At 62.1% G+C, this 22050-nt stretch overlaps 1 protein-coding gene across 1 annotated transcript in view; it reads left to right on the top strand.

Annotated features, from left to right (window-relative positions):
- The window catches only part of FCSK (fucose kinase), a 28297-nt gene extending 8155 nt beyond the window's left edge, over window positions 1-20142 (top strand). Inside the window, exons 7-23 of the mRNA XM_065416581.1 lie at window positions 594-674; window positions 3685-3804; window positions 4769-4940; window positions 5985-6112; window positions 6619-6720; window positions 7283-7453; window positions 7852-7922; window positions 8942-9306; window positions 10426-10636; window positions 11448-11614; window positions 11913-12140; window positions 13283-13426; window positions 14089-14208; window positions 15678-15865; window positions 17511-17610; window positions 19115-19338; window positions 19591-20142. Coding sequence (XP_065272653.1) covers window positions 594-674; window positions 3685-3804; window positions 4769-4940; window positions 5985-6112; window positions 6619-6720; window positions 7283-7453; window positions 7852-7922; window positions 8942-9306; window positions 10426-10636; window positions 11448-11614; window positions 11913-12140; window positions 13283-13426; window positions 14089-14208; window positions 15678-15865; window positions 17511-17610; window positions 19115-19338; window positions 19591-19716 — 2718 coding nt within the window. The 3' untranslated portion in view covers window positions 19717-20142. The remainder of the gene's footprint in view (window positions 1-593; window positions 675-3684; window positions 3805-4768; window positions 4941-5984; window positions 6113-6618; window positions 6721-7282; window positions 7454-7851; window positions 7923-8941; window positions 9307-10425; window positions 10637-11447; window positions 11615-11912; window positions 12141-13282; window positions 13427-14088; window positions 14209-15677; window positions 15866-17510; window positions 17611-19114; window positions 19339-19590) is intronic.
- Window positions 20143-22050: the final 1908 nt, after the last annotated feature.

Genomic DNA, 22050 nt, shown 5'->3' with positions numbered 1-22050 from the left:
GCTCCTGCACATGGGATCTGCTGCGAGGTTCGAGCCGGAGCCCTGGAGCGCTGGGGAGCAGCAGTCGTGGGCACAGAGCCGGGGGCAGAGTGAATGGGCTCCCAGGCACATGGGTGCTGCGGGGAGAGGCAGGGCCAGCCAGATCTCCACTTTGATGCCTCAGCACCACATCCGAGGTGGCACCTTATCCCCAAGCTGGCATATGTGAGGAGTTACCAGGATGCAGGATGGCAGCAGCACTCCAAGAAGGGAAGGACACAGAGCTCCAAGTGAACCAGCTACCCCACAGGGAACTAAGGCAGCTGGGTCCTACCCACGGGGTGCTTTGGGGACTGGCATGCTAGGCCCGCCCATCCCCTTAACAGCCCTGCTGTGTGTGGGGCCCATCTCTGACACACGGTACCCTGCCCCAGAGCTCGGGCTGCTCCCAGTATCAGGAGAGGCTGGGAGGCAGCTGGCCAAGCCTCTAGACTGGTGGCCTCCAAGGTGCAGGATCCATTAACCAGCCCTGGCCAGTCCCTGGCTGCTTTGCTGAATTGTACAAGGCACCTGGGAGCTGCTGCCCGGAGTTAACGGGGCCTTTCCTCTTGCAGGGGTTCGTGCGTGACATCATCTACCAAGGCCCGGAGGCCCGGATCCAGGAGTGCGCTGGGCCGGACGGGAAAGTGCCGCTGGTACGTCTCCTCGTTGGTTAATGAGGAGCTCGCGCCAGGGCTGCAGACTGGGAGGAAGGGCTGTGTAACTCGGCCAGGTGAAGGGGTGTAGCTGGGGTGGAGGTGCTGCATGAAGCAGGAAGTCTCTGGGTTAACAAGCATCGGCAGATCCTGGCTGCCATAGATGCTGCTAGGGGTAATGATTGCACTCGTCCCTAGAGACCTCAACCAAGAACAGGTCCTCGTACAAACACACAGCGAGAGACGGTCCCTGCCCCGAAGCCCTTCCCACCTAACTCGACAAGGCGGACGTGGGGCGAACAGGCCCAGAGAGGGGCGGGGACTTGCCCAGGAGGTCAGTGGCAGAGCGAGGACTAGGACCCAGAGCAGGGCTTGATTCAGTATGTTCCACTGCCGGCCTCCGCAGACAGTGGCTGGTGAGGAGGAAGGAGAACAGCATCTAGCTCCTTTCAGCCGTAGCCCTCACAGCGCAGAGCAATACCATTGTCCTCCTTTTACAGATGGGGAAACTGAGGCATGAGGCAGAGTGAAGTGATTTGCCCCACAGTCAGTAGCAGCTCTGGGACTAGAACCCAGGTCCTTCCAGTCCAGTGCTCTATTCACTAGGCCTGACTGTCCTCCCAGCTAGGGTACCTGCTATAGCAGGCAGGTAAAACCTGGGCAACTCCTAGTTCCCAGGGATCCGATGCGATGTAGGGCTAGTGGGAAAGGCCTGCAATAGGGCGCCAGGGGGCAGTTCCTGTTTACTAATGTGTTGGGACACTGAGTACGAAGGCCAGTCAGAGGAGACGGCTCTGAGCCAGGACTCCTGGGTTCTACTCCAGCCTCTGTCACTGACTGGCTGGATGCCTTTGGATGAGTCACTCCCCTCCTTGCACTGCACTGGAATGGCGCCATCCTCCTGGGGTGGACAGGAGAGGTTAACACGCTGACACATGCGTGTGGACTGCTATCAACACGAGTTGTGGTGTCACGAGAGAGAGAGATGCCAAGCGGGACACACAGCTGCAGAGAGGGGCAGTGGCTTGCCCCTGGAGAGCTGGCACTCAGGCCTGTCGAGAAGTAACGGCCCAGCTGGAGCAGGAGGAATGGCTGGGGAGCTCTGCTGCTGGGTGTATTGGGGAAGTGGTTGGGTTCAGCGCTGCCCTGCTGGCTTTGTTAGGGTCAGACCAGCTGTGAATCTGGCCCTGCCTCGCAGACCTGGGCCTTAGCCACAGGGGTCAGATCCAGCTCTGACCATCCCTAGAGTCTGCTTTGGTCCTGCCCAGCGGAAATGCAGGGCTGTCTCTGGGCGAGCTAATCCTGCTCCTGCTGGGGGGACAGGACAGAGAACCCGATGTTACAGTCTAGGGTACCATGGGGTGCCTGCTGCCTGACCTGACCGAGCCATGCCCAGGGTAGGGTGACCAGACAGCAAGAGTGAAAAATCGGGAGAGGGGTGGGGGGGGGGGGGGGAATAGGCGCCTATATAAGACAAAGCCCCGAATATCGGGACTGTCCCTATAAAATCAGGACATCTGGTCACTCCCGCAGGGAGACATAGCACCAGCCCTTTTAGAGACAGTCTGCAGCCCAGACAGGGGAGCGGCTGCTCCTGGCCTGGGGCAGGATCTACCTCACAGCCTCCTCCCGAGCTGAAGACACCGCGGGCTTGTGCTTCCAAAACTGTCCCATGAGCCAAAGGGGAGTCGCCATCAGCAGGGTCGGATTAAGGCAGGGACTTTAGGGGCTGCATCGGCTCAAGGGGGGTCCCGCAAAACTAAAGCACAGGCAGCGATCTCTGGGGTGCGCAGGCTGCCTGCCCTGGCCCGACGCCGCTTCCAGAATGAGCTGGCTGCTCACATCTCTGTGACCACTGGCGGGGGGAGGCAGCTCCATGCACTGCCCCTGCTCCCACCACTGTCCCCGCAGCTCCCATTGGCCAGGAACCAGGGGTGGCGCTGGCAGCCGCGGGCAGCGCACAGAGACACGCTGTCCCCCTCCCTGCAGGGGCGCGCAGAGACGTGCCAGCAGCCAGCCGCTTCCGGGAGCGGCGTGGGGCCAGGGCAGGCAGGCAGTCTGCCTGAGCCCTGCTGCACCACCGGCTGGGAGCCACCTATGGTAAGCGCCTCCCGGCCAGAGCTTGCACCCCACACCCCCTCCTGCACCCAAACTCCCTCCCAGACCACTCTCACTCTCCTGTACCCCAACACTCTGCACCAGCCCGGAGCTCCTCCTGCACCCAAGCTCCTTCCCAGACCATGCACCCCCTCCTGCACCACAATCCCCTGCCCCAGATCAGAATCCCCCTCCTGCACCAAATTCCCTCCCAGGAAAAAGACTTGTATACAGAGGCCTCACAAAATTTAATAGCCCTGGCCCACAGGAGAGTTAATCCGGCCCTGGCCACCAGCCACCACCAGCAGAAGGGGTTAGCATCGGTAACTCTAGGGGGTGACATAATCACACACCAGCGCGCAGGCCTGAGTCTGCCCACCAGGGCCGGCTCCAGGCACCAGGCAACCAAGCACATGCTTGGGGCGGCACCTGGTAAGGGGCGGCCAATCTTGGGGTGGCGGGGGGCAGCGCGGCGCGGCATTCCGCGGGGTGGCGGGGGCGCCGCGGCGCTCGGCGGGGGGGGGGCGGGCTCCGGTGGTGCGGCGCTCGGCGGGGGGGCGCGGCGCGGCGCTCGGGGGGACGGGCTCCGGCGGTGCGGGGGGCGGGGCGCGGCACTGGGGGGGGTTTTCCGGCGGCGCGGCGTGGCGCTCGGCGGAGGGGGGCGGGCTCCGGCGGCATGGCACTCGGCGGGGGGGGCGGCGCAGGGCGCGGCGCTCGGGGGGGGGTTCCGGCGGCGCGGCGCTCGGCGGGGGGGGCTCGAGGGGCGGCGCTTTTTTTTGCTGCTTGGGGCAGCAAAAAAGTTAGAGCCGGCCCTGCTGCCCACTAGAGGCAGCAGTGAGCAGCAGGAATGCTCTACATGGCCCCCAGGCGTGAATTGCAGTGACACCCCACCCAGCCGGCTCTGTGGTTTCAGGTGTGCGGGGTCGTCTTCTTCTCCTCGGAGACCGCAGAGCAGCTCCTGGCCACGCATGTCATCCCTCCTCTGGATGCCTGCACCTACCTGGGCCTGGATTCGGGGGCCCAGACCATCCAGGTGATGCTCTCAGCCGTTCGCCAGCAGCGGTGCTGAAGGGAGCCCCTCATTGTGCCATCTGGTGCCAGCCACAAGGAGAGCCACCTTCACCTCTCCATAGCTGTCTAAAGCACTGCCAGGGCAATCAGCCCTTCCTTCCCCCCTCCCCCCAGCAGATGGGTCTGTTGGCACAGGGGCAGTGGGAGACCCTGGAACCAAGGGTTAAATCAGCCCACGCTGGCGTCAGGTGACCAGCAGGGGGCACTCTGTGCACATGCAGGATCATGGCTGATCATACCTTCCCAACTCCCCGTGGTGGAAACTTCTCTGCACCCCACTCCCCAGCTGAGCAGCAGGGTGTCCCCTGGACAGGGCTCTAACTGTCATCTGCAGTGCAGGGAGCCGGGTCTCCGGGAGTGCTGCGGGGGCAACACACAGCTCTGGGGCCCATTTTATCACTGCCCCCCAGAGCTCAAGGGAACCCCACGTCCTGTTCTCCAGACCCCATGCAGCAGCGCGAGCTCCCCCTGCCACCTCCTCCCCATGGGGCTGCCCCTGGGACAGCCCCTTACCCCTGCCCTCCATCCCGCCATGCCTGGGGCTGAGGACGGAAGTCATCCTACTCGCACTTTGCCCAGGGAGGGGCAGGGCAGAGAGATGCCTGCTGTCTGTGGCAGCCATCTTGCTCCAGTCACACAGCTCCCGAACCAGCCGGTGCCGGCTTCTCTTGCCATTCCAAGGGCCAGGTGCTGCTCCGTCCCAAACCCTGCTCATTGGCACAGCCTCAGGGTCTGTCCTCCCTTGGAATCCCCAACCCCAAGAGCCCCCCCCCCCCCCCGGCAGTGCTGTCACCGCTGTATCCAGTGTGAAGCCCACCCAGTGTAGACACACTGCAGTCACAGTCTCCAGCCTGTGGGTCAGAGCTGGAGGGCACAGCTCGGCAGGGCTGGGGGGATGCACAGACCGGTTCTCTGCCTCCCTCCAGCTGTCCCTGTTCTTCGATATCGTGCTCTGCATGGCCGACGGGGTGACTGAGGAGGACTTTGTGACCGGCAGGACCCGGGAGGTGGGCAGCGGCCATGCCAAGGGGGCGGCGGCCCTGAGGAGCGCCCGCTCCGTGCTGTGGAAGGTCCTCCATGCCATCCCTCTCAGCATGGGTGAGTGCGACTGCCCCTGAGCGCTGCCCCAGCCCCTCATGCCCACCCACTCTGGCTAGAGTTCTCTGGGGCCTTGGTAGCCACCCCGTGTCCCAGCAGATGTTCCTTGGCTGGTATCTTGCCGAGGAATTGGGGATAGTCTCTAAAGACACCAGCGGCCTGTTTCCTCCCCCACCGTTCCTCCGAGGACTGTTACAACTCAGAAGCCGGGCAGGTTTAGTCCTGGTCGGCGTGTGGAGGGGAGGCCTCAAAGGAGCCACCACAGTGGAGCTGGCAACTGTGCTCATTAGAAACAGGACATGGCTGGTCCCAAAGACTCTACGGTTGCTGGGGAGACGCGGGCCGTCAAGGGGTGCTTTGTTAGTGTATTGAGGATTTTGGCACGTTTCCGTCAGTCCCAGCATCGGGCTAGGGGGCGCTGTGCCCTGAGTGCATGTCCCGGCAGCGTGTCGCTGGGGTCGCCGGCCGCCCTCTGTAAGGAAAAGCAGGGCCCCAGTCTGCCAGGAGTCATTAAAAGAGCCTCAGCAGGGTAAGCAAGAACTGGCTGCTTGGCTTGTATAACTTCAGAGCCTCATCATCTAACCCGCTGGGGGGCTTCCGCTGGGGGCGCGAGGGGCTGCGCACGTCCCTGCCGTGCCCCGGCTGGCTGCCGCGCGGAGGTGTTTGGACTGCGCTCGGCATCTCCCCCCGACCTCCTCTCTCAGCTCGTGCGTGACGCCGAGTTTGCTCCTCGGGATCTCGTTGGTGGGCGTCAGCTGCCAATCACAGCCAGGTGCCAGGGCCGACCCCTTCGGTCTCCCACTGGGCGAGGCCCTCCCTGCGCTCTGGCCTGGGTTCAGTCCAGCACCCACCCTGCTGGGTGGTGCCCGGATCATGGCGCCCAGAGGGGAGGGGATGGCCCTCTGCCGGAGACAGAATGCTCCTACCCCCACCCTGATGGACCCCTGGCGCCAGCCAGGCCCCCATCCCTCGCAGCCTGGCTGTCACCCCAGAGATCTGCTGGCAGTGCATTAACGGTGTTGCCTCTCTCCTGTTTCCTGGCAGCGTGTATACCTGACGGTTGCTATGACTACATGACTATGGCCGCTAGCGACCACATCCACAACCTGACGCTTCGCACCACCTCCGCCAACGCCCTTCCCTTCCGCAAAGTAGCGCATTCCCACATAGCTGTAGGTGCCTCCCGTCCCAGCCCCCAACGTGCCCCTCCCCCTGGCATCTCCTTTCCTGCCCCCACTGCCCTGGGGCACCAGTGGCATCTGGGCCTGCTCTGAGACAGCATAGTGGGAAAGACACCAGCACCGTCTACACTACTACCCCATCCCTGTGGGAGAGGCAGTGTGGCCTGCGGGTCGGGAGACCTGGGCTGTGTTCCCAGCCTGGTCTTGGACCTGCTGGGTAACCTTGGGCAAGTCATTGCTCTTCGCTGGGCCTCAGTTCCCCCCCCCCCCCCCCCCCCCGTGTCTGTGTTGGCTGCTGTCAGCTGTTTGGCGCAGGGCTGGGAGCCTAGGACAACGGGGCCTCTGGTGCTCCCCTAACCCTCCATCAGTGCCACCTCCGTGCGGGACCTTCAGAGAGTGCTCAGTACTCCTCCCCAGCTCCCTTTCTGCCCTTCCCCCTCTGCCCCGCCGGGCTCCTCTCCCCCACTGCTGAGCGCTGGTTCCTTCTGTTCCCGCAGCAGCCCCAGCTCCTGGAGGACGGCTGCTCCGTCACCAACAGCCTGCTGGAAGGAGCCGTGCGGGTGGAGCCCGGAAGCGTTCTCCAGCACTGCCACCTGCAGGTAAAGCTCCCTCCCCATCCCGCTCACTCGGCTGGGTCCCTGGGGGTCATGCGCTTCCCAGGCACGGGGCTGGATCACCCTATGGCTTTGGACTCTTGCTCTAACCCAGCCTGGGGCCTGGCTGCTGGGGCCCCCTCTCTCTGCATGTTCAGGCCCAGGTAGATCCTGTGTCTCTTCCCCCAGGCTCTTTGGCACACCCGTCCCAGCTCCAGTCTCTGCTCCTCCCGATTCGTGACCTTGTGTCCAGGAGCTCTAGGGAGTGAATGCAGGACTCCCACAATATCCCCTATTGCTAGATTTTACCAGTGACCATCTCTGCCCCCCCACCCCCCCGGCCTTGCCACTATTCAAAGCACGGCTGTATATGGTACATGGAATTGAAAGTCTTTCTGAGCCTTCAGCTCCCTCTGGGGGTCCCCAGTGCTGAAGGGCGACCAGAGACCACCATGACGGGCTGGTTGTGACTAGATTAGAGGGAGGGGCTTCCCAGAGCTCTGATGGGGGTGGGGATCTCCGGCACCGCCCCGCGTTTCTGGAGCGGCCCATTTTGTCGCCCTCCCAGGGACCCTTGCAGATAGGCTCCGGCTGCCTCCTCACGGGGCTGGACGTCTCCTCCTCGCCTGCCCTGCAGCGCTGCCGGCTGCGCGACGTGGTCCTGCAGGGGCACGCCATCCAGCTGCGGGACGTGCTGCGCCAGGTGTTCACCCTGACCGGGCGCCACGACGACTGGCAGGTGCTGTCTGAGACCGGGCTGGGGGGAGAACCCGGGGATAGAGCTCCGAGGGTCATGTGACCTCCTAGGTGACCAGTCACACCTACGGGCTGCCCGCCGTCTGTGTTTCCCCCGCTGCGGGGCCCTGATGGGGCTGCCTGGGGGGAGGAACGTTCCCCTATGGGGGTGCAGAGGGGACCATCTGCCAAGGAAACTGGGCACAGGGGGCCACCTGTGGGGACTGAGTGCTCTGGGGGAGGAGCGAAGGCCAGGGACGCTGCCCTGCCTCCCTGAGAGCCAGGGCTGGGTTAACATAGGACCTGCCACCAGGAGAGGGCAGAGATCACCCCACAGCGGTGGTGCGAGTCCTGTCTCCTTCTAGCCCCACTTCTCACTGTCTCCTCTCTCCCCCCTCACAGAGCCCTGCCGGGGAGGCCGGCACCTACCTGAACATGCCCTGGGCTGAGTTCTTCCACAGGACGGGGATACGGTATGTGCCAAACAAGCTGGGCAGAGAAGGGTCCCGGATAGGGCACAGAGTCAGCCAAGAGCAACTGCTTTCCTCCCCTGCATTGCGCCTGGACTCTGCTGGGCTGAGACCTGGGAAACTCGCTCTGTAATGCTGCCTGGAAATGTCTCGGTGCAAATGGAAAGGGGCAGAGAGGAGCTGCCTGATGCCCTGGCCTCCAGAGTGCTGTGCCAACTCCTGGGGGCCCAGTGGGTTAGAGCGAGGCCTACAAGAAGCCAGCACCCTAAAGCAACCTGTGCTGCAAGAGGCTGGGACGAGATCACTGGGAGCTTCCCCGCATAACCAGCACGTGTATCTGCAGCGCCTCCTGCTGGGAGAGGCTGGCAGGGCAGTAGCTGTGCGCCCCTCACTGTCCTTCTAGGGGTGCACATGGTGCCTTCTGGTGGGAGAGGCTGGCAGGGCAGTAGCTGTGCGCCCCTCACTGTCCTTCTAGGGGTGCACATGGTGCCTTCTGGTGGGAGAGGCTGGCAGGGCAGTAGCTGTGCGCCCCTCACTGTCCTTCTAGGGGTGCACATGGTGCCTTCTGGTGGGAGAGGCTGGCAGGGCAGTAGCTGTGAGCCCCTCACAGCTTGTCTCCTTAGCGCTTTTCCCTCCAGCTGGCCGAGGAAGAAACTACAGTGGTTCTGCTGACTCCTGCTTTCAGTCTGGGTGGAGGAGGCTCCATCCCAGCTGTGCAGAATGGGGGCAGGGCGGTGCAGCGGCTATCCTCCGAAACTTGCGGCCAGTTAGCCTGGGCACGGGGCTGTCCAGCTGGTGAGGAGGCAGCAGAGAGCTGGCAGGAGCTTCAGCTCCATGCTCCCTTCTCCCCGTGCCTTAGGGAGGTGCAGGCCTCTCAGGATCTGCTTTCCCTGGGGCAGAAATGAGGCTCTCTTTGTAGGTGGGGAGGCCAGAGGTGCAGGTGCCCACTGCCTAGGCCTCCTGCCCCCATTGCACGTGGCCGCGTGGTGCCCGCTCTCTGAGGCTGCTTCTCACTCCGGCAGGGAGGGGGATATCTGGGGCTCCGAGGTCCCCCGGAGGAGCCGCTGCCTGCTGAACGCCCGCCTCTTCCCCGTTCTGCACGCTGCCGAGCCCCTGGGGGTCCAGGATGTGCTGTGGTTCCTGGGCTCCCAGGAGGGCGAGGGGCTGGGGCGGTGGCGAGCCTCGTGGCGCATGTCCTGGGAGCAGCTGCTGATGTGCCTAGACCAGGAGGCGGAGCTGGCGTCCCGCCGGGCGCTCTTCTTCCGCCAGGCCCAGGGCAAGCTACGCAGGGTGCTGCTGGAGCACAGGGACTGCAGCCTCCTGCCACTGATCCGCACCGCCGTCAGCGAGGGCTACCAGGAGGCCGTGCTGAGCACTCTGGACCAGGGTGAGAGCTGGGCGGGGCGGCTGCCTGTGACCTTCGGGTCAGCCACACATGCTGCTTGGGGGCGTCCGGATGCAGACTCCAGCCCCCGTGCAGGCCACGAGTGCGGGTGGGGCCCTTGAACACGCCCAGTCCCTCTCCCTTGCTAAGCAGGCTGTGCAGTCCGTACAGCGGCCAGGGGACTATCACTGGGATGTCAGCCCAGAGGCCCGCCGGATTCCATCTTTGCGGATCACATTGTGCGTCTCGGAGTCCCTCTTGCTGTCTTTGCTGTTGGCTACAGGGCGTTCTTCGGCCCCTGTGTAACGCCGGGTCCCAAACAACTGTACGGACTATGCCACAGTCCTCCCCCGCCCCACCATGCACTCACCTCTGGAGAGGAACGTGGCCGCTTTGAACATCCCTCAGGCACGTGGCTTACGGAGGCTGCCGGAGGGCAGTTTCCTCCCGTTCTCGCTAGCGAAGCCATGTGGAAGCCAAAGCCTGAGCACACTTTCCGTTGTGGCAGACAGCAGGTTTCCAGCTACCCTGAGCGGGTGGAGCATGCTGGGTAACAACATGCAAATAAGTAGCGCCAAGCAACTCTCTTCTGCTCCTGGAATTGCCAGGCCTTGCAGGCTTTGGAAAGTGGAGCTGGGCTTGCCCCGGCTAGGTGGGCTACCAGAGCCTAGGTTCATTCTCAGTGTGCTGCAGGAAGGTGCCGGCTTGAGCGCCTCTATCTCCAGAACAGGCACTGCACTGGCATTGGCAGTGCCAGCTTCTGTCGGCTGCCCCAGCTCAGTGCCCCACCCCCGGTTAGCACGAGGGAGGAGTTCACTCCAGGCCTCATTCAGCCTTTGGATCCACCCAAGATAGTCAACGAGGGAGTTGATGATGGGTCATGGGCTGTGGGCACTGGGCTGAGACCCAGCAAACCCATTCCACTCAGGGACCACAGGGGCATGCTCTGGTTCAGGACAACTGTAGATAAGTGGCTGGAGGGGCTTAGGGGGCAGAGGAAGAAGGTAACCGTCATGCTAGATGAGGAGGGATGAAATCCTGCCGTGGACAGCGGCCCTCTAAGGCTCCAGCCTGCTGGGCCGTGACTGGCTGCCGCTCGGATGGCTTCCCTTTGCTTCCCAGTGGCATCTGTTGCTGCTGACCCTGGGGTGGCAGCCCGGGCTCTCGCCTGCATCGCCGATGTGCTGGGCTGCATGGCCAAAGGGGACGGGGGCTTACGGAGCGGGCCGGCCGCCAACCGGGAGTGGGCCCCGGCCTTCCAGCAGCTGGAGAGAGGCGACATTGCTGAGGGAGTGAAGGCGCTCGCCATAGAGAGGAGGAAATGGCTGGGCAGGTATGGCTGGACGCACTGGACTGCTGGGCCCTTGGTGCCCGGGGGCCAGCCGGGGTGGCAAAGATGTTGTGTTGGGGGCCGTGGCGCTGGGCTCGCCCCCCTCAATGGACCGGGGTTCCCCACAGGATCTGCAGGGATGTCATTTCCATTTTGCCGCATTTCCAGCTCTGTCTCATGGCCTTTCTGCAGTGAGCAGTGGGGTTTGCTGTGAGGTCCCAGGGCTGTCAGCCATCCACTGACAGACTGGCCTGATTTTCCACCCCCCCTCTAGGTGGTGGACTGATTGCCCCTCCCCACCAGCAGCTTGGGTCCCAGGTAGGGTGACCAGACGGCAAATGTTAAAAATCGGGACGGGGTGGGGGGTAATAGGAGCCTATATAAGAAAAAGACCCCAAAATCGGGAGTGTCCCTATAAAATCGGGACATCTGGTCACCCTAGTCCCAGGTCCTGCTGGAAACCCATAAACTCTCCAGCTGATGCTAAGGACGCTGCTGGGCCCGAGCCCCGTGTCTCTGCAGGGGGCTTTGCGCTGGGCTGGCTGATCCCAGCATCTCCGTCTCTGCAGCCCTGGACTGTGGCTGGGAGATTGGCTAAGGACCCGGCCACACACCAGGTGGTCAGTAACCATGACAACCTGTGCCAAAGGCCGACATGGGCACCACTGCCGTCCTGTGGCCAGTCGAGCGTGTTTCTGCTCAGTGTTGCCAGAGCTGCTAACTGGCCGTGCCGCTGGCATCCCAGGAGAAAGACCGCTCCGATGGTGCCCTCTGCCAGCTGGTGAGCGGTGCCTGTCTCCCCCTGCCGTTTCAGGCCGGCGCTGCTGGTGAGGGCCGCCCGGCACTACGAGGGGGCCGAGCAGATCCTGATCCGCCAGGCTGTGATGTCGGCGTGCCGGTTCATCGGCGTCGGGCGGGAGGAGCCCCCTCCTGTCGGTCACTGGGTGCTGGTGGAGTGCCCTGCCCGGATAGACGTCTCTGGTGAGCACCTCTGGGTGGGAGCAGCTTCCACAGGCCCCAGTTCAAAGGGCTTTCTCTTCTGGCCTGGCCATCACTGGGGCTGGCCCTAGGCTCTGTCCCAGTGCTGGGGTGGATGAGGCAGTGCAGGGCCGGGGCCGCGGGGAGCTCTGGTGCGAAGGGAGCAGCGCCCAGGGGGTGGACAGCACTGGCTGTAAAGGGGCACAGTTTGGCAGCATGGAGAGGACAGGAGATGAGGGCTGGTCTGTGGGCGGGCGTCCTGCATGAGGCTCCATTGAGTGCGCACCCCTCTGCCTTGCAGGTGGCTGGAGCGACACTCCTCCAATCACTTACGAGCACGGGGGAGCCGTGGTGGACATTGCCATCCTGGTGGACGGGCGCCGACCAATCGGGGCCCGGGCCCGGCGCATCGCCGAGCCGGAGCTCCGGCTGGCCAGTGCTAGCGGTGCGCTGGAGGGCGAGGTGGTGCTGGAGCTGGTGTGCCAGGACCTGGAGGACCTGCAGGATTACTGCCAGCCCCACGCGCCAGGTAAGACCCACCCCGCTGCTCAGGATCAGGGCTCACCAGCTGCTCCGCAGCCCAGGAGAGGGGCTGGGGGTCACTTGCAGTGCCCCATGGGTGGCAGAGAGCGGGGTCGCTGGTGCTTATGAATTCTCCAGGCTTATTCTCGGATTGGCCCCTGGGGGGCGCCGAGTAGTGACCTGTGCTGCATCCCTGTCACTGCACCCCCCCAGCACCGAGACGGGCCATCCCCCCAGCTGGCTCGCATGCCTGCATCCACTGCAGGTCTCCGAAGCAGTGTCCGTTCCCTATCAGGCCGGCAGGAACGACATCCACCTGGCTGGGCAGGGGTGAATCCGTGCAGAGTGAAACGCAGGAGGCGGAGTGTCCCGGGGGATCAGGAATGGGCCAGAGAGCTGTCTGGGGAACCACTTCCCGAGCCCCGCCACCGAGCCCTCCCCAGCGGGTGACCGTAGTGCGGCCAGTAGAGGAGTTGGGGGCTCATTCCTAGCAGACAGCAGCCTGCAGCACAAACCCACCGCCAGGGCGGCTGGCCAAGGACAGCCCAGTGAGTTTGGTGCTGGTCGGGGACTGGGCTTAGTCCCTGTTTTGCTAGACTTCCTGTGGGACCAGGGGCAAGTCCCCTAGCCTGTCTGGGCCTCGACTCCCCCCTGTGCAAAGGGTGACAGCCCTGCCCTGCCCCCCGGGGGTGGGGCGGTGATAAGAGAGGCCCAGGCTGGAGGCCTGCGTAGCGGGGGATGGAGACGCTCGTCCTGTTGCTGCTTGTTCTGGACAGTGAGGCCGTTGGCACCTTTCCCCTGCCAGCAGCCCCCCCACAATGAGCCAGCCCCGGGGGGACCCTTGGCTCAGTGAGTCCCCCCTCCCCCTCCTCCAGCACCTGCTGTTCCGTGCCGCGGGGAGAGCAGGCCTCCGAGCCTGGACAGCTGGGGCTGCGGCTCTGCCCTCGCCCTGCTGGCCTGGGTGGGGTCGCTATGAGCACCCGCCTGTCAGGAGCTTGGGCTAATGGCTGATCCAACAGCCGTGACCCGGCCGGGGCACCATGTTAGTCTGCTGGCAGTGAAGGGGTTAAACCAGCAGGGCTTGGTGGCTTGGTGGCCAGGGCATGGCTGCGCTGACCAGCCTTTCAGGGCTTCCCCTCTCCTTTCCAGGCGCCTTGCTGAAAGCAGCTTTCATCTGCACCCAGATTGTCACCCTCGCTTCCCAGAAGCCCTTGCAGGCCCAGCTGCTGGAGTGCTCTGGCGGAGGGTTTGAAGTGCACAGCTGGTCCAGCCTGCCCCACGGATCCGGCCTGGGTATGTTCGTGGCCCCTGTTTGCACAGGGCACGGTCTGGGCAGCGAGCGTAGGTAACCCTAGCCCAGGAGAGCTCTGGGCCTTGGCTTCAGCTCCGTAGGAGGCTACAGGAAAGTCGTTCTCAGCCATAAGCAGCCAGGCCCTCCCTGGTCACGTTCTCGGGCCTGGCGGGTCTCTCCTAACAGAGTGAGGGACATTGAACAGCAGCGTGGCTGGGGCTGGGGCTCCCCCAGCCGGGCCCTCAGGCACTCAGGAGAAACTCGCTCTCCCACAGCACTGCAAGGTCTGCACTGAGAACAGGCTGGCTCCCGGCCTCCTGCTTGGGCACAGCCCGCTGGACGCCCTGCGGGAGGGGCCAGGGGCTCTGCCGCTGGGGAGGGATCCAAGCTTCTTTCTGTGGCTTCCTTGCTGGGCTCTGCAGGCCAGTCCCCTCCGGCCGGGCAATGCAGAGCATGGGGATTGCAGGGGCACCCAGCACAGAGAGCTGCTTACGTCCTCTTGCGTCTCTGCAGCTGCTCTGGGAGGTGGGGAGGTAACACAGCTATGGCCCCCACGGCCTTGCCCTGCCCTGCGGGGTGCTGGGTCGTTTCATGGGCCATGGCTGAGACGTGGTCCCCATGCACCCTCTGCCTCACCTCCCTGACCCATCTTTGGCTCCTCCAGGCACCAGCAGCATCCTGGCTGGGGCGGTGATGGCGGCGCTGTACCGGGCAGCTGGGAAATCCGCCAACGCAGAGTCCCTCATCCACGCCGTGCTGCACCTGGAGCAGGTGCTCACCACAGGTAACGGCACAGAGACCAGTGGCGGGGGGCCTGCCATGGTCTGGCCCGGCCGCCTGAATGGACCCCCTGACCAGGTGTGCGGCATGAGTCTGTGGCAGCTGGGGTACACCATCCCAGGCTGCCTCTGCGCTACACAGTCCTGGCCCCTGTCAGACTCACTGCCTCTCTGCCATTCCCGCTGCCCTGCCTAGGGGCCCGGCCTCACCACACAGCTGGAGGTTTGAACTGCCCCGACAGCCCCATGGCCTCGGCTGCTCGGGCCCATTATTCTGCCCTGCTGGTTCAGGCTGTCTCTGCAACAGGCAGTGTTAACCCTCGTGGTGCACGCTGCCTGCCCCCCTGCTAGCCCCCACAGGGGCTGTTTGATCAGTTCCCTGTCCCCAACCAAGCAGCCCACCTTCCTCTCCCCCACAGCCGGCCCCTCAGCACCATGCTGCCAGGGCCTCCCCCAATATCCTGACTGTTGGACTCCTGGGGGACTTCTGCACCTGCACATTCAAAATTCTGCACCCAATATTTTAAAATTCTGAAAATGTTATTTGTCAAAATAACACAATATAATCACGCTAGTTTCAATTTATTTCAAAATACCTGTCAGCAAGTCTGTCGGTAACAATCCAGACAACAAAAAAGATTCAGGAAATGTTTTTTGACAAATAGATTCCTCACTAGGCTTATTAATTCAGAACTTCGAGTAATAATTCATTTAAACTGCAATACAGAAACGTATTTCGTGCTCTGTTCAAAAGCAGCGCAAGGGCTCGTGGGAGTCAGGGGTAGCAGAGGAGCTGAGGGAGAGGGAAGGAGCCTGGGAGTGAACCTGGAGGGTTGCTGGGTGTGGGTGGGAGAAGTATGGAATAGATTTGTGGGGGAGGGATTGTTTGGGAGTTGGAGAGCCTCCCTCATGCAGACCCTGGCTGACCTGTAGCCTCTCCCATTCAGTCAGGCACATCTGCCCCTGTCCCCAAGTGTCCCTGCACCCCACACTCCTCCCCGTCCCCATGTGGCCCTGCACCCCCTCCCATTCAGCCACTGGCTCAATGCTGCCACCCCACTAGCTCCTGTGCCGCCGCCTCAGTCTGTCCTCCTCACTAGCTCTCCTGAACTCGTGTGACACCCCCCCCCCAGCAGCCCCATGTGCCCCGCTCTGTCCAGTCCCCCATAGCCCACATCTCCTCACCCGGCCACGCCTCTGCCCCCTCCCCCTCCATGGCTGGCTGCTCCAACCCTTGAGCCTGCTGCCCTCTCTTCAGGTGCCACATCAGCCCCTGTGGGGCTGAAGGTGTAATTGCAGCTTCCCTTCACCTCCCCGTCAGAATCAATTATTCTGCGGAGGAAAGAAAAATCTGTGGGGGGCATTAATTCTGCGTTTGCACAACGGTGCAAAATTCCCCTCAGTGCAGGGCTGGGACTGAAAACACTAGCGTCCTTGTGGCCTGCTGCTGTGTAACGGGCCCTGTTGCTGGCAGGAGGAGGATGGCAGGACCAGGTTGGCGGGCTTGTGCCAGGCATCAAGATCGGGAGGTCGAAGGCCCTGCTGCCCCTGAAGGTGGAGGTGGAGCAGATCCCCGTGCCGGAGGGCTTTCCCCAGACCCTGAACCAGCACCTGCTCCTGATTTACACAGGGAAGACTCGGCTGGCCCGCAACCTGCTCCAGGTAAAGCATGTGCCCCTCCATGCCTCAGGGGGCGCTCCCCACCCAGCCCCCAGCAAGGCCACAGCAGGCGTGGGCAGATCTAGCAGCCCCCTCCAACACCAGTTCAGCCATAGCTCTCCCAGTGCTCTACAGAGCAGGGTCACTCCCCTCCCTGGTCCACAGCTGAGGGCCAGAGCTGGGAAACGACCTGCCCCTGTCCCATGCAGCTGAGCTGAGCCTAGTACCCTGCTCCCAGCCCCCTGCTTAGTTCATTGGCCCCAGCTTTATTGGAGACATTACTCTAGGACCCAGGTGCCCAGCCATGGACCCAGCCCCTGCTGCGCTAGGTGCTGTACAGACACAGGACAGCCAGACGGCCCCATGCCGCACAGTTGTTGTGGCTCATTGCAGGGGATTGGCTGCGTCCCTCCCTTGGCTCTGTCCCCGCTGCAGTGAAAGTGAATGCTGGCTCCCAGGAGCAGCTGTCCAATGCTCAGTGGGAAGGTGGCTGGTCAGACATGCCCAGTACAAGGGGACAGTGCCCAGGGCTGGGCGGGGATACTGAGTCACACTGGGATTTTCTTTATTTGTAACTCATAGAAACAACCTGGGCGCCGCATTCCCATGCTCTGGAGACCAGCTCACAGCGCCCGCAGGACGGGGGTTTCCCCTAAACTGCTCCGCATAGAGGCCAGGCTGCAAATCATTCTCACACACCACCTCAGGATCCCGTTCAGCAATTGGGCTCCCCATGGGGCCCCCTGCCCCACACTCTCTGCTAGCGGGGCGCAGCTCCAGCAGCCGGGGAGCTGTAGGCAGGGGAACAGCAGAATCTGGGCCCAGTGCCAGCCTGCAGGACTCTCTGCCCAGCCCACAGGACAGCCAGGTGCACATCAGCAGGAACAGAGCGCAGGGCTGTCGGACAGCAGCTCCCACCTCTAGCGGCAGAGGCCTGCCCGACGATTGGTTACAGTGCTTGGAACGTAGCTGCTGGAAGCGAGAGTTCGGGGTCACCCAGCAGGGGCCTAAAGTACCCAGGCGCCCTGCCTCCCCCGCTCGAGTCACGACGGGTGGCTCTGAGGCAGAGGGAGTCCATGCAGCGTAGTGGAGATGGGCCTTAACCTGAGCTCCTGCCTGTGCTGGGGGAGGGAGGAGGTATTAAAGCTCTCAGAGGAGCATGGGGTTGGCCTTGCCTTGCCCTCCGCAGTAGGGGGTGAGGCTTGATGCCACCCCAGGCCTGGCTGCGTCCCCAGAGAACGTCTGAGCCAGGGGCCCTGCAGAGCCGACTGTGGCACCTCTGCCCATTTCCCTTCAGTTACACGTGCTGCTGCTCCCTGTTCAGTCCTGAGCTGGTTCAGGTGCTGGGGCCGGGTCACAGCTGGATCCAGGGCCAATAGCCCAGCTTCAGGGGTTAAGTCCCGGCTCCAGTTCCTGCCTCCCAGCTCCGAGGAGCCGCCCTCTGGCCATCGCACAACCCCTCCCCCCTTAGGATCCCTGGCCCAGCAAGCTGCCGGGAGCTGCACTGAACAGGTGTGAAACAGGCACGCTCCTGCTTTCCTTGTGCACCCCAAGTGCCGGGGTGTGTGTGTCAGCAGCAGGGCAGGGCCCCTCGGGCTGGGAAGGCCAGGTGAAGGTGATGCAGTTCATGGCTGGCCTCCCCTTGCAGGACGTGCTCAGGAACTGGTATGCCAGGCTGCCAGCTATCGTGCAGAACGCAGACGCCCTGGTGAGCAACGCGGAGCAGTGTGCCCGGGCCTTTCGGCAAGGTAAAGCAGCTGCACACTCAGCTCCAGGGCCTAGGAGCCTTTTCCTGAGCCTGCCCTGAGTGCGTGGCCCCACGGCCTGGAGAGGGGGTGCCACTGCTCTTGTGGCTAAGGGCTTACATGCTAGGCCATCCCAGCAGTGCTGCTGGGGCTAGCAGACAGGAAAGGCACCACGGCTCCTGGGCTGTATAGATCCCTTGGCTGGCCCAGGCCTAGCCGCGATGGGACTTGTCCCCTAGGAGCCCAGCTCCAGCTTAAGCACGGTGGCTGGCCTGCATTGCCTGCTGGGACATTGAAGAGGAAGGCAGCTGCCGTCTGCTCCATTTCATGCCAATTCCATGGACGCCTCCTGCCAAGGCAGCCCTGCTCCAATGCCTTTAGCGCAGTTCCCACTTGTGCTTAGGAAACCGAACAACAGCTCTGTCAAGGTGGGCTGGGAGCCACAGTGCTGGCTAGGATGTGATCAGGGTGCCACAGGGCCATGCCTTCATAGGGAGCCCCAGAACCCCACAGGTGCACCCAAGAGCTGGCTCCAGGGCTGCTCCTGCTGGGGCATTGTGCTTACAGCCTGGTTAAACTACGGTTTTGGTCAGTCATTTCCAGCCGCTGCATGTCGATGCAGCCCCTAACACCGCATCAGCAGAGCAAATTGCTTTCCCAGTCTGTTCCCCCCACCATGTAGCAGACTGTACAGGCCAGCGCCCCCCCAAGGTCGCACAAAGGCGAGCCCTGCTCTTGCTGGGGTGCAACTGCAGCTGGGTTGAAACGTTGGGAAAAAGAGCAGAAACCCTGGCGGCTTGTTACTGGGGAGTCAGCGGCAGGAGCTTGTGTAACCCCCCCAGAGCTCAGGAGCAGCACATGGGTCAGTAGGAACCTGGGGGCGAGTGACCGTACCTCTGGGCTCTTTACATCGAGGCTGGACGCCTTGCTATAAAGCAAGCTCGAGATCTAGGCTTGATGCAGCATTTCCTTGATGAGCTGCTGGTCTGATCGAATGGCCCCTTCTGCCCGTAATCCATGAATAGCCACCAAGCGCCAGTCCCCCGACGGCTGCAGAGTCTTCATCGCTGGCGCTGCTGGAGGAGGCAGAACTCAGCAGCCTTTCCAAGTCAATGGAGATTCTACAGCTCAGCAGCTGCCTCGTCTCACTGCAGCCTGAGCCAAGGGGCAGGTTGGAGAAAGAGGGAGCTGCACCGTATTTGCAGTGTCCCTTTTCTGAATACATCTGTGCTAAGAACAGGGGAAGAGCCAGACTCCACGCCCCTTTCCCCAGTGGAGCGTTACAGAGATGCAGACTTGGCTAGCAAGGGGGGCCATGGCGTTCACCACCAAGCGGGTGCAATGCTGGGGTATCAGGCCGGCCAAGTGGATCATTTAGTTCTGATACCACTGGCAGGGCCGACCCTGCCCACGGCCCCTGCGAGATCAGGGGTGGGGAACCCTTAGGGAACAGCTGTAGCTCTCCTGGGCATAGACCAATTCTTGGCATTCTCTTTGTCTGCTCTAGGTAACCTGCCTCTCCTTGGAGAGTGCCTGACCCGCTACTGGCAGCAGAAGAAGTGCATGGCCCCGGGTTGTGAGCCTCTGGCTGTCAGACGCATGATGGATGCTCTCCAGCCGTATGTCTATGGGCAGAGCTTGGCTGGAGCTGGAGGCGGCGGGTTCCTCTACATCTTAACCAAAGAGCCCAGCCAGAAAGACTTTATACAGCAAATTCTAGCAAACACAGAGGTGAGCCCTGCGCGTTCACTCCCACCCATCTCAGGAGTGATCGGCAGCGGATGGCTCTGCAGGGCCTTGCGTGTCCCAGGCACTGCGAGAGGGGTGCAGACTACAGCAGCCTGTGCCACGTGGCATGTCGGCCAGGCAGTGGGGAAGGGGTTAGAACTAAGCAAACAACCCCCCAGTGCTACACCCACAGCTATTACCACGTAGCAGCAAGGCCCCCACTGATGCTTTACTAACCATAACCTTTTATTGTAGGGCCTGGGGAATTTCAGCATCCACACTGTTGAAGTGGACACAGCTGGCTTCTCTCTGCAGCTAGTGGGGAGCGACCCTAAAGCAAGAGGCGACACAGGGAATGAGAGGGCCCAACCGGTCACGTGAAGGCCAACGGGCCCTGGTCTTTGTGCACTGCCAGTGAATGTTCAGACAGCCGCAGAGCAGCCAACCTCCCACGCTGGCGTGATTTTCCACTCACAGGAGCGGCAGGTGAATCTGTCCTGGTTTGGTTTCAATTCAGAGTGACTTCTGGTTTCAGCAGCAGCAGCTGCACAGGTTGCATGAGCATCGCTGTAGAATACGTGCCTCTACCATTGGGCTGATGGAGCTGGGAAGCCCTCGGCCCTCCAGCAGAACCAGGCCAGGTTCACAGGCAGCCAGAGGGAAGAAAGGCCCCTCGCTGTTTGACAGCATCACTGTGCTGGATAAATAGGCTTGGCAGAATTTGTATTTTTTATCATTTCGACTATTGACGTTTATTTTTAAGCATTTTTTCTGTTCATCAATTAAAATGTTCATAAGTGTGGGAAATTCTGGAGGGGTCAGCCGTGTTATTTAATGACAGACACTGAGTCTGAAAGTTAAAGCTGTAACCATTAAAATACAAATTGTGAACATCACGTCAAACTCTGCAAGTAACCTTACATCACACCTCCAAGGCTTCAAGCAGCAGTTTGTCTTACTTTGCCTTTCTCAGGGGTGGGCAAACGTTTTGACCCAAGGGCCACATCTGGGAACAGAAATTGTATGGCAGGTCATGAATGCTCTCAAAATTGGGATTGGGGTGCAGGAGGGGGTCAGGGCTCTGGTTGGGGGTGCAGGATCTGGGGTGGGGCCAGAAATGAGTTCAGGGTTTAGGAGGGTGCACTGGGCTGGGACCAAGGGGTTTGGAGGGTGGGAAGGGGATCAGGGCTAGGGCAGGGGTTTGGGGCATGGGGGGGTGAGGGCTCCAGCTGGGGATGAGAGGTTTGGGGTGCTGGACGGTGCTCTGGACTGGGATCAAGGGGTTTGGAGGGTGGGAGGGGTATCAAGGCTGGGGCACGGGGGGAGGCTCAGGGGTGCAGGCTCCGGGCGGTGCTTACGTCAAGCAGCTCCCAGAAGCAGCGGCATGTCCCTCTCTGGCTCCTATGCGAAGGCATGGTCAGATGGCTCTACATACTGCCCCATCCGCAGGCACCGCCCCTGCAGCTCCCATTGGCCGTTGTTCCTGGCCAATGGGAGCTGCAGGGGTGGCAAAGCCTCCTGGCTGCTTCTGGGATCTGCATGGAGCAGCCCCTGACCCTGCTCCCTGGCTGGAGCTCCGGAGCAGGGCAAGTCCCAGATCCCTCTCCCCAGCGGGAGCTTGAGGGCCAGATTAAAACAGCTGGTGGGCTGGATCTAGCCCACCGGCCGTAGTCTGCCCACCCCTGGCCTATCCGTACATTTCAATCATTGACTGAAATTGTTTTTCATCTATTTATATGTACAATGAAATCAATGTTTCAACGTTTGCTGATAAACTAATCCTAAGCCTCTGTACAGCGGAGATGACCACCGCAGTTGCTCGGGTTGTGTACCTGTATTTTTATATGGACTTTCTGCAGATGGCATCAGTAATTGGGGCCATGGGAATGGTGACTAAGGCTTGATTTGCAGGTATCTCCTGCACTGAGCCTTCTCCTGAGAACAGGTTAGTGTAGCCGCTTTTCCTATTGCCAGTAGGATCAGACCACAAAGCCCGTTGGATGACTCATGCCCGGTCGAGCAGGACAGTGAATGGTCCCGCATGCTTCGAGACGTGTTCATAGGCGTGCAGGAGCCAAGCCCAGCCTCCACATTCTAGCTGAACATTCCCTGGGGCAGCCCAAATCACTGCCGATTCGGTGCGTGTGGGGATCCTCTGCGACCGGCCAGTGCTGCCTGGGAGGGTGGGCCTGGCCTCCAGCAGCAGTCAAGTCCCTGAACACTACAGAAAGCTTTGAGTTTGTGGTGAGTCATTGCTCCCCCCCCACCCTTTCTCTGACTACCAAGAGCTGAGAGTTTCCTCCGTGGGAGTCCACTGTTCCCATACATGAAAGGCCCCCCCCCCCAGTAGTGTGCTGTCACTCTTCCCTCCCCGCAGAGCCCTGGGCTGGAGGCAGCTCAGCCCACCCAGCTGGAGCCCAAGGCTTTGCAGAGAGGCAGAGCGCGTCTGCACCCGGGGAGGGCTGAGAGCATCTCCCAGCCTAGCTGCACGGTAGGGAGACGAGGCTAGCATGGTACTAGGCTAAGCAGTGCAAATTCAGCATCACTTAGACTAGCCCAGTGCCACCTCTGTGCTCTCAGGGCACCAGGCAGATGGACAAGCGTTCACCACACTGTAGGTAGGGAAGGAGCCTGCAGCAGGTTCCGGCCTTAGCTCCCATTGGCCGTGCGCTCGCCCAGCCCGGAACACACGTCACCGGAGGAACGTTACTCCCC

This window comes from Emys orbicularis, chromosome 14 (assembly GCF_028017835.1).
Source record: "Emys orbicularis isolate rEmyOrb1 chromosome 14, rEmyOrb1.hap1, whole genome shotgun sequence".
NCBI classification, from domain to species: Eukaryota; Metazoa; Chordata; order Testudines; family Emydidae; genus Emys; species Emys orbicularis.
This window is presented reverse-complemented; position numbering and strand designations above follow the sequence as displayed.